At 41.2% G+C, this 17,015-nt stretch overlaps 1 protein-coding gene across 2 annotated transcripts in view; it reads left to right on the top strand.

Moving 5' to 3' along the window:
- Window positions 1-2,160: 2,160 nt before the first annotated feature.
- The window catches only part of PTGER3 (prostaglandin E receptor 3), an 80,859-nt gene continuing 66,004 nt past the window's right edge, over window positions 2,161-17,015 (top strand). For both annotated transcript variants that reach the window (XM_007182920.2, XM_028166707.2), the window contains exon 1: window positions 2,161-3,809. In XM_007182920.2, the coding sequence (XP_007182982.1) occupies window positions 2,916-3,809 (894 nt within the window). In that variant the 5' untranslated portion in view covers window positions 2,161-2,915. The remainder of the gene's footprint in view (window positions 3,810-17,015) is intronic.

The raw sequence follows: 17,015 nt of genomic DNA, 5'->3' as shown, positions 1-17,015 counted from the left end.
AAAAATATATAATGGGTGAATACATGCTTTAAAATCTTTTAAAAAGTTTTTGAATATGTGGTCTTTCAATTATCTGACTCTATAACTTTAATCCTCACTGGTCTATTGATTAAGCAGACACTCGAAGACAGAATGACCACAGTTACGTGTTAATGATTTAGGCCCCTGTGAAAGATATCAGAGGTCCCTAAGCAAAGCATATATTTGTTATTTACAAATTGCATAGCATGTTATTAACCTTTTGGGCACTAGAGGGTACTGGTGTTTCAGACCAACACAATTCAGACTTTTTCTACTCTGACACCAAAAAATGGCAATCAGAATCCAACTGCCAGCATTCTATTGTGTGCCTCTTCAGTTCCCCCAAATTACTTGTTTGCAAGGTGAATAGCTACAGCTTAGGATGGGGTGAAGCAAAACACCAAAAGGAGGAAAGTGTTACATAAAAGATCTTAAATGCAACACATTTAAAGCATTGGTGTAGAGGTGAGTTAAGAGAGGCTAACAATTCTTTGATAACTGTATGTCCTTATGCTTGTATCTCTTATGAAATCTAATTTGTGTATATTGCAATGGGGGAAACAAAAGTTTCAAAGAAGTCAAATATTCATGAATAAAAATGAGAATAATTTTTGATGTAACTGGAGATTGGCTTTGCTTTGATGTATGAATCATAAAAAGGTCTTAAATTTTAAAATACATAGTTACACTAGAATTTTATTGCTGTAACATTAAATTTTGATATGTACTTTCATCCCATTGTTTTGGATAAAGCTTGTTTCTAAGAATACCATCAAAATTATTTTACTTTTCAAAGGACATTTTAGAAGAACATTTTCCCAAGTATGGGTTTGAGAGTAATTAAAACTAATAAGACAAAAGTTTGGGGAAAGACTTAAAAGGTAAACCACTTCATTCCTTCCTAGCTATTCTCATTAGAAACATGACATTTAAAAGAGAAATAAATTTCAAAAGTGTAAAAAATTTTTAACAGTAAAACACAAAGTGAAATTAGTGATATGATTAATGTATGTTGTTAAAATAGAGTTTACATTACATTTTTGCTTTTTTCTCCTTTAAAAACTATATAGCCCTATAATGTTTCTTTTTTTTTTTTTTTTCCAAACTCTCATACAGAATCAAAACAACAGCATAGAAAGAAAGAATGCAGGGGAACATATTCCATTCTCATTTCCTACCACTGATTTACACCCAATAACAATATCAACATGAAGAACTGAACTGACCGGGGCTTGCTCTTAAAGTCAAGCTGAAGTCTGAGTAACGGTCTTCATAGTGCTATATGATTAGGTCTAATTTCTTAAATATGAGGAAAAATGAAGTTTGTAAATAATTTTTAAAATCTTTTCATTTCCTGGTCAAGATGAAGAGGCAGAAGAACCAGGCTTTCCCTAGATTTGAGAACAGCTGGTCTTACCACTGATTTTCACCTGTTGAGAGTGGTTATGGTATCTATGTAAAGAACACTGCTTCAAATAAGAAGATGGAGACTGGAGAATTGCTGAAAGACTTGGGCACATCCTTTAACTTCATGGAGCCTCAGTTACCTCACCTTAAAAGGGGAATAATAATAGCAACAGGACCTTGGAGGATGTCTGGGAAAAAATGGGAAAATGGTTGTGAAACATAAAATACTGGCTTAGTAAAAGATGTTACTAGGCGATTATGCCCATTTTCACTAAATGTGAAGGCCTACATAACATCTAAATGCAGTTTCCAGTCCTAATTGCATAGAAATGGACCAGGGGTGGAGAAAGATGGTTGGAGACTTTGTAAGAACTTGCCTTTTTCCTACGCCCCACCCCGCCTTCACTCCCAAAGGCAAGCAGCCTTTGATTTCACTATCTCAGATGCACTGAGATAGTGAAAGAGTGAGGTAGTGAGTGGCTGCCACCTGCCTCTAGCCACTTTTGCCCTAGCTAACTTTTTTTTTTTTTTTTTTTAATGAAGGGGAAGAATTTAGGCGGGGGATGGGGGTAGGTTGGTAGTTGGGATTTCTTTATTTTTGAATTCGACCGTCTGATTTTATTTTGTTCTCCTGTACCTATCCCCTTAAATCTCGAGGCACTATTAGTTTTATAGTTTCAGTGCGCCCCTGGGGACAGAGCAACTTGGCCCGCTCATGATCATGCTAGAGTCCAGAAGCAGAAAGGGAAAGATGTTCGGGCTCATCTATGCAACGGGAGAGTGGTCTGCTTAGATTGCGCAGCGTCAGGTGAATGACACTTGCCAGCGTTACAAAAGAGCTTCAGGAGGAAGACCTGTTCCTTGCACGAGCGTCTGTGGATGGAGAAGGAGGAGTGCCGGCGCTCAGGTCCGCCTTGGCAACTTGGCTGAGGTGGGGTAGACCTGGGAGACACTGTAGCCCCCGCCGCCCACGGACGCTCCTCTGGCAGAGAACCGGAGGAGGCGCGGAGCCGGGCACGGCGGCCTGGCTGGGCGTCCGCTCCGGCCAGGAAGGAGTTGGAACATTTCGAGAGGAGTCCTCCGGGGGGTTTGCCGAGCCCAGGCGGCCGAGGCATTGGTCGCGCAGCAGCCGAGAGAGGCGCTCAGTTTCTGCCGCACCCCCTCCCACAGCACTTTGGCCGACACCCACGGGCGCCCCGCCCCCCTCGGGCTTATAGAACCGGCCGGGCACCTCCGCACGCCTAGGAGCCGGACGCTTCCCTGAGCCGACGGCGCGGCTGCCTGTGTCGCCTGAAAGCCCCGCCGCCGCCGCCGCCGCCGAAGTGGCGAAGTGAGGCGGCGGCCGAGCCCCGCATCATGGAGGGCAGCTCCGCCGCGGCCCCAGCCCCAGCCCCGGTCGCCACCGACAGCCGCCGCCTCCCGCGTCCGGTCCGCCGGCTCTCGTCGCTGCTCTCAGGGCTCCGTTCCTTCCTCACCTCGAAGACAGTATGAAGGAGACCCGGGGCCACGCGAGTGCCCCTTTCTGCATGCGCCTCAACCACTCCTACCCCGGCATCTGGGCGCCCGAGCGCTCCGCTGAGGCGCGGAGCAACCTCACGCGTCCCGCGGGGCCCGGCGAGGATTGTGGCTCGGTGTCCGTAGCCTTCCCGATGACCATGCTGATCACTGGCTTCGTGGGCAACGCGTTGGCCATGCTGCTCGTGTCGCAGAGCTACCGGCGCCGGGAGAGCAAGCGCAAGAAGTCGTTCCTGCTATGCATCGGCTGGCTGGCGCTCACCGACCTGGTCGGGCAGCTGCTCACCAGCCCGGTGGTCATCGTCCTGTACCTGTCCCACCAGCGCTGGGAGCAGCTCGACCCGTCGGGGAGGCTGTGCACCTTCTTCGGACTGACCATGACCGTCTTCGGGCTCTCCTCGCTCTTCATCGCCAGCGCCATGGCCGTCGAGCGGGCGCTGGCCACCCGGGCGCCGCACTGGTACTCGAGCCACATGAAGACGAGCGCCACCCGCGCCGTGCTGCTCGGCGTGTGGCTGGCGGTGCTCGCCTTCGCCCTGTTGCCGGTGCTGGGCGTGGGTCAGTACACCATCCAGTGGCCCGGGACGTGGTGCTTCATTAGCACCGGGGCAGGGGGCAACGGGACTAGCCCTTCGCACAACTGGGGCAACATTTTCTTCGCTTCCTCCTTTGCTTTCCTGGGGCTGTCAGCGCTGGCCGTCACCTTCGCCTGCAACTTGGCCACCATTAAGGCCCTAGTGTCCCGCTGCCGGGCCAAGGCCACGGCGTCTCAGTCCAGCGCCCAGTGGGGCCGGATCACGACCGAGACGGCTATCCAGCTCATGGGGATCATGTGCGTGCTGTCGGTCTGCTGGTCGCCGTTGCTGGTAGGTAGTCCCAGGGCGTGGGGAGTTCGGGGTGGGAGCGTGCGCGCCGGCGGGCAATGGAGACTTTTGGAAATGGCAGCACCTGCGGGGATGTGTTTGCAAGCACAGAACTTTGGAGAGGGCTCTGCCTGTGCCATCTTGGTCGCGGCTTCAGAGCTGAGCTCCTCACTTACTTGCTGAGCACCTCCCAAGTGCCAGGCATCGCATTAGGCTCTGGTTGTACACGCATGGAGACCACAAGGCTGCTCACGTTCTAACCGGAGAGAGTAAGAGGATACCCAGGTATCATTTCAGTGCTTGTGCAGAAATAGAGGTTTCTCCCGGGTGCATTGGGAGCAGGATGGCGATGACAACGATAGCTCGGTGCTCTGGGTTTTCTCCTATTTCAAATACCTCTCGCACGCTGAGTCGATTTTCAGTCTGCAGAAGTACTTTACCTGCGACCCACTGCAGACAGGCACAGCTGTCTTGCAGTCTCTGAGCCACTGCTTGCCCTCCCGGAGCAGCCGGCGCTCACGTTGCTTACAGGCTCACTCCTGAAGGGAGGCAGGAGAGTGAAGAAGCATCCTGCCGCTCGGGCAGCCTCAGCCCTTTCGAATTGTGCTGCACCCTCTCCCTCTAGGAAATGCTTGAACCGACAGTCAGCCAGTGGGCCCTGAGACCTGGTAACTCCCCCTGACCAGCCTTTGCTTGTCCTTGTGGCTACCGCGCAGGGCTGATGGCAAGGCCAATCCCTGGGATAGGAAGTAGAGGTTTGTGCACTTCCCGGCTCCCCACGAGGGCCACAGCTCGGGAGCAAGTGAGTTTCCACACGCTCCTAGTCTAACGCTCCCTCTTACATTCGTACTTTCCATGTTTTCCTCTGGGATACTTTTAGCTAGACATTTTGTATAAGTGCTGTTTACTAATTCCTGATGAATGGTTGCTTTTTTAGGCCCCAAGCAGCCTGGCTTAGTAGATGTTCCTGAAAGAGCGATCTGGTCACTGTGACAGGGTTATAACAGATGATATATTGGACCTGGAAATTTATTAGACAGTTGTGAAAAACTCCTGAATCCCATGGCACGGTTTTCAGAACCCACCCACGTATATTTTTTATTTTTGTTTTCTTTTCTTGTCTTCTGTTTTTTAAATTTTTTGGACGGGCCCAGCAGCACCCAAGGTCTTACTTCCCCCCACCAGGGATGGAACCCGTGCCCCCTGCATTGAGACCATGGAGTCTTAACCACTGGACCGCCAGGGAAATCCCGTAGTTTTCTTTTTTTAATTGTGATAAAATACACATAACATGAAATTTGCCATTTTAATCACTTTTAAGTGTACAGTTAAATGGTATTAAGTACATTAACATTGTTGTGCACCATGTATAGTTTTAAATCCCTGGTATTTTATAAGAGAACTGTAGTTCCTTTTCCCCCTCACCCTCCCCTGCATTTGACAACAAAGATATTACAAAATGCCTGTATTTAACTGGTGTAGTATATTTAGAGCAGGAGTCTTGTCTCCCAATCAGTAATAGGTGGTGACAAGGAGAGTTATGTTGGAACCTCATAGCCCACAAATCGCTGTAAGGTCTCAGTGCTGCATTCTGGGAGCTAGAACTTAGGCTGATGTCATCACCATGGCTTATCAAAGCCAGCACCAATTTTAGACATATTTACTTCTGTGGTGTGTAGGTGACCAAATAGAAGGAAAAAAAAGTTCTAAATAATAAGCACTTTGCTAAAGTTGATAATTAACATAACTTCAAAGGCAAACAGAGTATTTGAATTTTTCACAACAGTCATCTGAGTCCGACATATCTGAGTTTGTTCTATCACAATCTTTATATCTGTACTCTATATATCCAAGAAAAAAGGTAAATCATGCAAATAAAATGCTTACTCATACAGTTAACAAGACTTATAGTTGTTGATTTTTTTTTTTTAAGTAGAAGAGAAACTATGTAGTGTGGTTTTTATTTCAAAACTTTGATCCTAATATGATAAGCATAGCAGCCTTAGGAAGACTTTAGATCAGTTCTGAAAATTGCAATCTAGGATGGCCAAACTCACTCTCTTAAGAAAGACTGTATTTGGAATTCATCTTATTTAATTTCAATTAATAGCTGCAATTAAAATATTTGTTGGTTTGCTGCATTTTATCAGACACTTTATGCATTCAGTTCTCATAAAAACATTAAACTTAAAATAAATTCAACGTGTCATCATATCAAAGAGAAAAAATTCGTGGTTTCCAAAATAGGTATTTTTTAAACTAAAGGAAATTATTCTATCTTCTGTTTTGTGCACCATTGAAATTAAATCTCCACCTATCTTCAGAAAGATCTACAGTACAAAGTTGGAATTATTTCAAAGGAAAGAAACTGGCAAAACTGCTTTCTTAATAGGTTAGGGAATTATAAGAATGAAAACACTAGAATTTAGTGAATTGAATTTTCAGTGTATTAATGTTGAAGTGAGAGATTGTCTTTTATACTTTTTTCCTAACTATAAAATATAGATTCCCTATGAGCTTTCTCTGAATTGGGCATAGGATACTAATCTAATTATCCAAACTCCTTACTTAAAAGGACCCTGAGTATATCTTATCTTGGAAAACTATCATGACTATAATAATATTCAGTTGTCATTGCTGAAAAACTTAGCAGAGTAGAGATACCATAATAAGAAAACATCTCAACTGCTACAAGTTCCCGCTACGCAAATACTTAAATTGAGGGTTTATCTATGGTGCAAACAAAAGCTTTTTTACCTTTTTTTCCCAGAAACTTTACAAAGTACAATAGAAAATGTGAAATTAAGTGAGACTACAGTGGGAAATGATGTCACTGTTGGCAGATGAACTACAGTTCTTAGTCGATATTTATGTGAGGCATCAAATTCTGTTGGAATCAGACAGTTGACTCAGCAATGCAATCTGTTTGACTTATTATTATCATTACATTTTTTTTATGAACTACACTCACCAAATAGTCCAGTTGTTTGACATGATAGCCAAGTTTTCAGAAGCAGGAATAACCTGAAGCTGTTGTTCAGAGGAAGCCATAACTACATTTTATACTTTTGTACACCTGGTACTCCTCAAACAGATAGAACGTGGCTAATACTGTAGCTGTCTTAAAAATAGTAGATATAAAGCTAACTATCAACATTGTGAAAAGAGAGGTATGAGGAACAGAGTTTCTTGTCTACAACTTTGGAACTGGATAAAAGCAGTCTTAGAAACTTTTGCCTTTAATCTTGAACCAGCAAATTCCCTGCTCAACATCCACAGATGCCAACAGGGATGCTTTGATTCAAGGAGATATTTTGCAATATAGATGTAATTTTTCTTTTAATTTAAGGATATATTTTGACAAAGGAAATTTGTCTTAAATATACTTCATGTGATAAATAGATACAATACATTATTTTACAGAACTAATGCTATTTTATAGTATTAAAAAGTATTATTAAATTGCTAATTTTCTCTGCCTATTAATTTCTGCCATGTTCAGGGTTTTGCTTCAGGGAAAATGATTAAACATGTGAATCAACACTATAGGAAAAAACTTCTATAATTTGTTTTTATAAGAATTGAGATTACTCAGACTTTATTTTATTTTTTTTGGAGTTTACTACAATACATTTTAAGCACCGTGGAAGGGATATTAAGTAGACTTATTAACAACTGGTCAAAGCGTTATAATCTGTTCAGAGAAGTAGAATTCCCACATTTATGAGTGAAACACTTAGAGAACAATACAAGACTGGATGTAATTAATAGTGCCTTTGGCTCTGGGAAGAAAGTCTCTCTGAATTTGCCAGAGTAGGCTTCCAGGAAGAACTGGGATGGCATAGCTTGACCTGATGGCTGAGAATGTCTGTGTCTGTGGACCCATCCCATGAGCACAGAGGGTGCACACTGGAACTACGAGAGGAATGGTTTGAAAAGGTTCCTGTGGCTGGATTGAGGTAGTTAGGATGAACACAGGATGAGGACCGTGTTCTTTTGCCAGTAGTCCATGGAACCTCTATTTTGGGGTTTTGAATAGGGGAATGAGTTTTCAAAAACATTGGCAGGGCTGTAGTGTATGGATAGATTTGGACTGGAAAACGGGAACGTGAGATCAGTTACAACTTGCTTCTGCAGGTGGGTTAGGCTCTAAGGGTAGATACCATGGGAAGAGATAAGTCAGGGAAAGAAAGGTAAGAGAGAACTAATGCTGTTAGAAATTGTCAATTTAAGGAGTGATTGATTCACCAAACATTTCTTACACATCTACTGTGTCCTATTCTTTGCGGTAAATATTTTCACATATATTACCTCATTTAACTGCATGCTGTGAGATTGCCACTCTTTTCTACATCATTCAGATGAAGAACTCAAGTATAAAGAATATTAGAACCAGATTTCTAATTCAAGATATCTGACTCTGAGTTTATTTTTAAGTTTTTGTTGTCGTTGGTCTGTTTGTTTAGCTTAGATAAAGGCCAGGAATTCTAGTCCTATTAGGACTACTACTGGGCAAGTTATGTATCCTCTTATCTGTAAAGTGCAAAAGTAGGGCTAATAGATATCTAAGGTCTTTTTCCATTTGTTATGCTCAGGAGAATTATGAGAGATTTGGGAGAATCATGGTTTAATGATCCAGAATGAGAAATTTGGGAAGGAGACTGCTTGGTCAATTGTTTTTTTATAAGAATGGGGGCTTCTAGGGTTTTTGGACACCATGCGTCTGGAGATGGCAGATTATCTAAATGATATATCCAGAAGCAAATATAACTTGAAAATTAATGGCATAAATCAGGGCTTACAAATGTAGATTTTTTAAATTTTGAGTTTGTCAGAGAGAGCCAAGAATTAAACAAATTCTTAAGCCATCATATTTGAAGAAATTCAGATGGTCTAGAGTTGTAGCATAATTGTGACTCATTGGCCTTTCTCTTTTGAAAAAGCTGTGAAGGTCAATGACTCAATTATGAAAGTTGCCATAGGATCAGTTTTCTGGGAATAACACTCAGGAATATGCACTACAGGCATTTGTAACAGAGGATGATTGATGATTTGTCTGGGAGAGCTGAGAGGTAGTAGTGAGGGGTACTGGGTGTCATGTTTCAGTTTTTAGTCCTTGCCTTACAGTGTGGGGAAGCAGGGAGGGAAGTCCTCCCTCAAACTCCTCACATATGGGTAGCATTTTTATAATCCACCAGGGTTCCACATGCATCTCATTCTTGCCTTGCAACGCTTAAGATCTACAACTGTAGCATGTCGCATTCCGAATCCCCCTTTTCCCCTCAATTCTTTATCATAGAGGTAAGTAAGAAGTTTGTATTTCAACTCCTACCATGCTTCTTGAGGATTATTAGATGACCTCTCAAGTCCCCCTTTTCCCTAGAAAATTCCAGTTTTCATAGATTAATGAAGGTAACCAAAGAAGGAACCTAATTTTGGGGATTCTTCTTATATCTTGTCTCTTGAGTATATGTCAACATTTTACAGTAAACACAGTAATTCATTCTTACATAGAAATGACAGTTGAACAGCGTGTGACTTTTTTCATGAGAGGGACACACGCACACGGAAGTAGCACTATGGAATGGTGAATCTGTTCCCTTTACTCAGAACACTTTTGTCTCCATTTTCCCACTTTACACTTCACCCCTCAATCATTCAGCTATTGCTGCCGAGCAGTCACCCATCGTGGACTGGTTAAGTTCCCAAGTTAGCAGTCACTTTGTTAGAGGAGCCTTGCTTGATCCTCTCTAGAGGATCTTACTAACTGAATATCTGAGCACGTAAATCAAAAGACAGGGTCTGGTCCCAGTGACATACATAATTCATTTTGTGACCTTAGACAGTTTACTTGATATCTTTGGGAACTATTTTCCTTTTTTTTGTAAAGTAAGAGTAAAAACACCTACTCGGCCTATTTCACAGGATTGTAATGAAAACCAAAATAAATGTATGTGAAAATAATAGGGAATATTTCTTCCATATTAGGAATACTACTATGATGTTTTACTGGATGATAATGTTGACTTCTTGTCTTCAGATAGACCTTCCCCCCAGGAAACTGGAGAAAAGAGACAAGTGATGTTTCACAGCTTGATTAGTTATAGTTAACTGGTGGGGAAATGTGGTGGAGAATGTAACTTTTCAGAAAAAAATAAAAGAAGAAAAATGGTGCATAAATTTTTACAAGGTACTGTAATTCATTCCCCCTCTTCTCCCCCTGTCGCCATCACTCTTCTGCATTCTCTCAGCTCTGGAATGCTTTCCCCCACACAGCTGCCAGGTAACCCTCTAAATCTAAAACATGCTGGATCCCATCTCACGCTTCCCTTGAACCTGGAGGAGTGCCTACTACCTCGTGATCTGAAGGCCTCTGTCTAGAATGTGTCTCTCGTCTTTCCAGTCAGGGACGTGGCATGCTCAGACCTGTTCTCATGTAAATGAGTCAAATTAATTATGCATCTAGTGCTGTCCTAGGTCAAATTATTCTGCAGACGTCTTAAGGATAGAGCCTGTGCCTTGGCTGTCCTCATCTCTTCACAGGTGATCAGGAGTGTTGGGACTGCACAAAATCTCCACCGCTGACTCACAGCCCAGAACTGAGTTCACACAAGCCTTAAATCAGACCAAAGCATGAGAAACACAGAGCTGTAAACTGCCTCACAGTTAGACCAGGTCCTGACAAGACATTAACATTATTTGCAATCTGCAAGTAGCACAAAGTGTAATTTTCCCATCCAGTGGCCCTCCCAGAATTCTCTTGGGCAACATTTATAAGGAGGACATTTCAGTGGCTGATCTTGTCATTTATTCAAAATCTATATATTATTTTACCATACTGATTTTTATGATAGGTGTTTGAGGACTGTAAATCTAAAAATGAAAGATGGTGGCAGAGACAGAAGAGGAGGCTTGATTTTTCACACTTTAATTCTGTTAGAAATAAGGAAATTAGATACTAATTAAGGTAAGAATCATGTAATATAAGTATAGGATAAATTCTACACCAAATAGCATTACTATTTTTATAAATCTTGATAATACAAAGACAGAAGGCCAAATTGGAGCTGGAAGCCTATTTATTTTAAGCAATTATTGATCTAATAAAAATAAAGTATAATTTTAAAAATATACTTTTTACTAATCTTTTATTTCCTAAAAGTAAATTTGATTTTTCTGTCCCTCTTTCTGAATACTCAATGTGTCATTTTCTGTGGTTGAGAATATGCTGCTGTTGGTGAAATTCATGAAAATTTGGAAAAAGGAGTATGTTGTTAATGCTGAAAGAGAGATTCTGAAAGATACGACACGTCTTGAAAAATTCACCAGACAGTAGAGTGGAGCTTTCATTGTGGTCTTGATGTATGAAATTTCCCTGATAACATCCTGCTACCAACCACCTTGTTTGGGTCAAGTAGAGCACACACGTCCGTATTTCCCCAAATAGACTAGTGCCTCAGCAGTCAAAGGCACAAACAGCAGTTAGTGATTAAGTGACCTCTGCCTGTGTTTCATAAGAAGAGCAAGAGAAAGTGGTTGCTTCCATGTCCTGGCTATTGTAAATAGAGCTGCATGGACCTAGAGTCTGTCATACAGAGTGAAGTAAGTCAGAAAGAGAAAAACAAATACCGTATGCTAACACATATGTATGGAATCTAAGCAAAAAATGGTTCTGAAGAACCTATGGGCAGGACAGGAATAAAGACGCAGATGTAGAGAATGGACTTGAGGACACGGGGAGGGGGAAGGGTAAGCTGGGACGAAGTGAGAGAGTGGCATTGACATATACACACTACTAAATGTAAAATAGATAGCTAGTGGGAAGCAGCCGCATAGCACAGGGATCGCCTCGGTGCTTTGTGACCACCTAGAGGGGTGGGATAGAGAGGGTGGGAGGGAAGGAGATGCAAGAGGGAGGAGATATGGGGATATATGTATATGTATAGCTGATTCACTTTGTCATACAGCAGAAACTAACACACCATTGTAAAGCAATTATACTCCAATAAAGATGTTAAAAAAAAAAAAGAGAGAAAGTGATTGAAGAAGCAGGTGAGGGCCATAGAATAAGGCACTGGAAGGCAAGAGCCCAGGGTTCTCGTCTTGGCTTTTTTACCACAGGATAAAAGTCACTGTATCTTTCTGGTTTTCCCTTTCCTCATCAGTAAGATAAAACAGTTATCACTCTAACCTTCCTTCCGGTTCTGACTTCCTGTGGCTCGAAATAAATAAAATCGTTCCTTTTGGACATACTATATTAAATATGTGGGGGAACATACCCAAAGACTTCTTAAGAAAAATCATAGAAATGTATGCAAATGGACAGACTAGATCATGCATTCTGTTATACAATTATTCTGTGAATATTTACTGCTTGCTACATGCTTGCCACTCTGGTGATACGGTGGTGACCAGGGCTGACGCGTACGGTTGTAGGTGCTGAACGGTTACGTGGCTCTAGGGGGCACTCTTCACATCATGTTCTATGTGAATGACAGTCCTTGCGGAGCAGGGTGCCATCTGTGCTGTACTTGGTAGCCCTGAGAGTAAGCCAAGCGGACATGTTAGCTTCTTCCATGAAGCTTTCAATCCACTAAGGTAGACCGACAGTGAATAAACAATCCTTCCAATAAACAAATGTGACCAGTCTGATGGGTCATTACCCTGGTCGCTTTCACTGCCACGTGGTACAGCTTTTGCAGGTTGGCCTTGTCTGGGCTGAAGGGCAGTGCTGGTCCACTGCGGCTGTGAGGCCCTGATGGAGCACGTCCCCATCCAGGCTGTAGTGGGTCCGTGCTTGGGCGCAATCATTAGAGAGCACCTTAATTCACACCCATAACTTCAGCCCTGAAGCTCACCAGCAATTCCCTGGAGCGCAACCACTGTGCTAGAGGGTAAGGACCCAGAGAGTAGCTGACCTCAGGCCACATACTGCCTGGAACCAGCCCTCGCTCTTGGGTCCTTAGGCTCTGGGTTGTACTCAGATCATCCCCTCACAAGTTTGTCTTTCTCTTCCAGTAAATTTTCTTTTAAGGTTTTCCATGTCTTTTCTCTCTACTGAATGTAGCCAAAGTTACTGTGCTTTAAGTTTCTTGGCTTCAGATATTGAGAGAGGAGGTTAGATTTCTCAGCCTCTTTTATCCAGAAAATATGATGGTCTACCTCTTCCCAAGTGATCAGCACTTTATACCAGGTGTGTTGCATGGATTTTCCTTTGTTGTACCACACAAGTTTCCACTGTGTAAATCTACTCATTCTACATTTATCAAAGTAAATGTTTCTTACTTCTGTAATATCTGCTCCAATGTGGCTTGCTCTGCCCACTTGAACAGAGAAGAGGGGGGCAGCTTCTGACATTCCCTTACATACATCATTAAAACAATGGGTGTGTTATGAAGGCAAGAAAAGGTGCTTTGGGAAAGTGTCAAAGAGGACCTTCTCTTGATGCATTGGTGGATGCAGGGGTGGTTAAGGAGGGCTTCCCTAAGAAAATGTCACTTATGGTGAATCTTGAAAGATGTTACTTGAGGAAGAAAGAGCAGCTTGTGAAGCCATCAGTGTAGGAAAGAGCTGGAAGCATTAGGGTAACTTAAAGAGGGCCAGATGGATACATTTGAGTGAGTAAAACGGGTGGTGCCTTTAAGGTGAAGCTAGTAGGGAGGTAGACAGGGCCAAACCATGTAGAACCTTGTCATTTTTGTTTGGGAGTTTATAGATTTTTATCTCAAGTATGATGGAAAACAACTAGCTTTGAGTAAGGGAGTGATTTGTTCTGTTTTGTGTATTAAGAAGATCACTCAGGTTGCCTTATGAATTAGAAAAATGAGGCGCCAGAGCCCTTGAGTACTGAGGTCAGATGGAGATGTAGAGACATTAATAAGGATAAACTTTTTTTCCTTAAGTGTTGCTTTGAAAGAAGGAGGGACATGGCTTGGTATAGAATTGGCAGTGGGAGTGAGAGTCAGTGCAGAAGCACAGAAGGAAAAATTGAGCCAGATGTGCTGGGAATGGTAAGCAAATCTGTTTTTGTTGAAGTATGCTTGAGAAAGTCAAGAAATATTATGAGTCAAATAGGGACTGAAGGATGAGGGAGGGCGGAGTGCGTTGATAGATTGCCTTGAAAATTAGAAATAAGAATTTGTATTTCATCTTGCACAAGTTGTATTGCTTGTCTGTACTTCTGTTGTATGTTTGTAAAATAAAAAGGTTGACCTTATAAAATCTCTTGGTTTATAAAAGGTCATTTAGTAAAACAAATGTTTTGTTTGATCTCTTTCTAGAATATTCTTGGTGAAATTGTCCAAGCTTTGTTTGAATACCTTTACTTATAGGAAATTTATTGCTTTTTAAGGGGCACAAAACATTTTCTTAGAGGCAAGCATTGTGCTAGGCTCTTTCTTTCCTTCTTTCTTTCTTTTCCTTTCTTTCTCTCTCTTTCTTTTATGATCAAATGTAATAATATATGTAAAACACTGAAACATCATATCACACTAATAAGCACTTAATAAATGTTAGCTTCATTATCCCACTTCCAACTTGTGACAGATACTTCTTCTCCTCAGTTTCCAGAAGTAACCACTATTATGATTTTCCAGAACACTGTTTTAGTATTGTTTGTGTGTATATGACAAAATGGTGTCATATTATACATTTATTCTGCAGTTTGCCTTTTTTCAATTAGCAGTGATGTTTTGTGATTTATCCATGTTGACACAAATGAATCTAGTATATTCATTTTAAGTGTTTTTAATATATTATATAAAATATAAATATAAATACTATATATTGTATTGTATAATACAATATACACAATATAAAATACTACTGTGTATCATTTCTTTTTTTCTTCTATTTTTAAAATTTATTTATTTATTTATCTATCTATTTATTTATTTTTGAGGATCTGGAAACAACATTAGGCACACAGTAAATTCTCACCCTCTAACATATTCTTCTATTATTATTATTTTTTTTTTCTTTTACCTTTTGACCCATTTCTCTCACCCCCACCCTCACTTCTGTTAACCACCCATCTGTTCTCTCTGTCTCTGAGCTTGGTTGTTGTTATTTTTTTAGATTCTACATATAAGTGAGAACATACGATATTTGTCTTTCTCTGACTTATTTCACTTGGCATAATGCCTTGGAAGTCCATGCATTTTGTCACGATTGGCAAGTTTTATTCTTTTTTCATGGCTGAGTAACTGAGTAATACTCTATTGTGTGTGTGGGTGTATCTTCTTTATTCGTTCATCCATCCGTGGGCACTTTGTTTCCGTATCTTGGCTAGTGTAAATAATACTGCAGTGAACATGAGGGTGCATATATCTTTCCAAGTTATTGTTTTTGTTTTCTTCGATAACTACCCAGAAGTGGAATTGCTGGATTGTATGGTAGCTCTATTTTTAACTTTTTGAAGAACCTCCATACCATTTTCCACAGTGGTTGCACCAATTTACATTCCCACCAACAGTGCACAAGGGTCTCCTTTTCTTCACATCCTCACTAGCTCTTGTTAATTCTTATCTTTTTGATAATAGCCATTCTAAGAGATGTGAGGTAATATCTCATTGTAACTTTGGTTTGCATTTTCCTGATGATTAGTGATGTCGAGCATCTTTTCATGTGCTTTTTGGCCATCTGTATGTCTTCTTTGGAAAAATGTCTATTCAGATCCTCTGCCCATTTTTAAATGATTGTTTATTTGCTATTTAGTTGTATGAGTTCTTTATATATTTTGAATATTAGTCCCTTATCAGATATATGAATTACAATTTTTTTTTTCCATTCAGTAGGTTGCCTTTTCATTTTGTTGATGGTTTCCTTTGCTGTGAAGAACTTTTTAATTTGATGTAGTCCCACTTGTTTATTTTTGCTTTGGGTGTCAGATTCAAAAAATCATCACGAAGACCTATGTCAAAGAGCTTACCACCTATGTTTTCCTCTAGGAGTTTTATGGTTTCAGGTCTTACATTCATGTTCTGGGCTCTTTCTCACAAATAATTTCCTTTATTTCTTACAACAACCCTATGAGGTTCCAATATACAGATAACGAAGAAACCAAAGCTAAAAGAGGTTGAGTGATTCATTCAAGGTAACACTCAATGTAAGCAGTCAAACTGGGAATCAATGGCCAAGCTCTTTTCTCCAAGTCATGGTGACTCAACGTAGCCCAATTCATCTTGAGTTGTTCTTTCTATTAGAAAAATTTAATTTCCCTTATATTGGTTGAATTGGAGTGTTGCTAATTCTAGTCCTTGGTTTATGTGGAACAATACTAAATTTAATTAGAGATATCTTTTATTTTTAAAGTTATATGACACTACTAAGTTAGGTATCAAGGAGTTCTACTAAATCAATGTAAATAAACAGTAAAATAACAGGAAATTATCTTGACAATGTCAGGGGCAGGAGCCATGATGTGTTAATTCATTTAAGTGACACTTTATTGAATATCAGTTGTGTGCGAGGCACTGTGCTACAACCTGACAGAACAATGGCATGGTCCTTGTCCTCAAGGAATGTGTTGTTTACTGAATGATTCCCTGTTGAAACTTGAGGTTGTGACTCAAAACAGCAACATTATTTTCCATTGTCAATTTTGAATATAGGAAAAAAGCTGGGGACCATTCAGAATTTATCCATTCATGCATTCAGTGATTGTTTATTGAGTAATTACTATGTGTTAAGCACAGTTCTAGGTGCTGGAAATATAGTAGTTAAATAGGCAGACTAGTTTCCTGCTCTCAGGGAACATGCATTCTAGTGGAAGGAGAAAGTCAATCACTAAATTAGATGAAAGTCAGATTGTGATAAATACTGTTGAGAAAATAAAGCAATGTGATGTGATAGAGGGAGCCTGGGAAACTTTTGTAGATGGGGTCTTAAGAGAAAGGTGCCTCTTAAATGAGAGGTAACATTTAAGCTGAGATCTGAGTGAAAGGAAAGAACCAGGTATGAATGATCTCCAGGAAGAACATTCTAAGCAGAGGGAACAGCAAAAGCCCTCACCTCAAGGTGGGCTCAAGGGATAGAAAGAAGTCCAGTGTGGCTGAAGTGAGATGAGCAGGGAGAGAGTAGAGTGCCATGAATTGAGGTCAGAGACCGTGTTGGGGGCCAGATTGTGTGAGGCCATGCAGAGGAGTTTTGATATGATTTTAAGAGAACACTGGAAGACTTGAAGCAGGGGAGTGACATTATTGGATTTAC

Source organism: Balaenoptera acutorostrata, chromosome 1 (assembly GCF_949987535.1).
Source record: "Balaenoptera acutorostrata chromosome 1, mBalAcu1.1, whole genome shotgun sequence".
In the NCBI taxonomy this organism is placed as follows: Eukaryota; Metazoa; Chordata; class Mammalia; order Artiodactyla; family Balaenopteridae; genus Balaenoptera; species Balaenoptera acutorostrata.
Note: the sequence above shows the minus strand (reverse complement) of the source record. Positions and strands in the feature narration are given on the sequence as shown.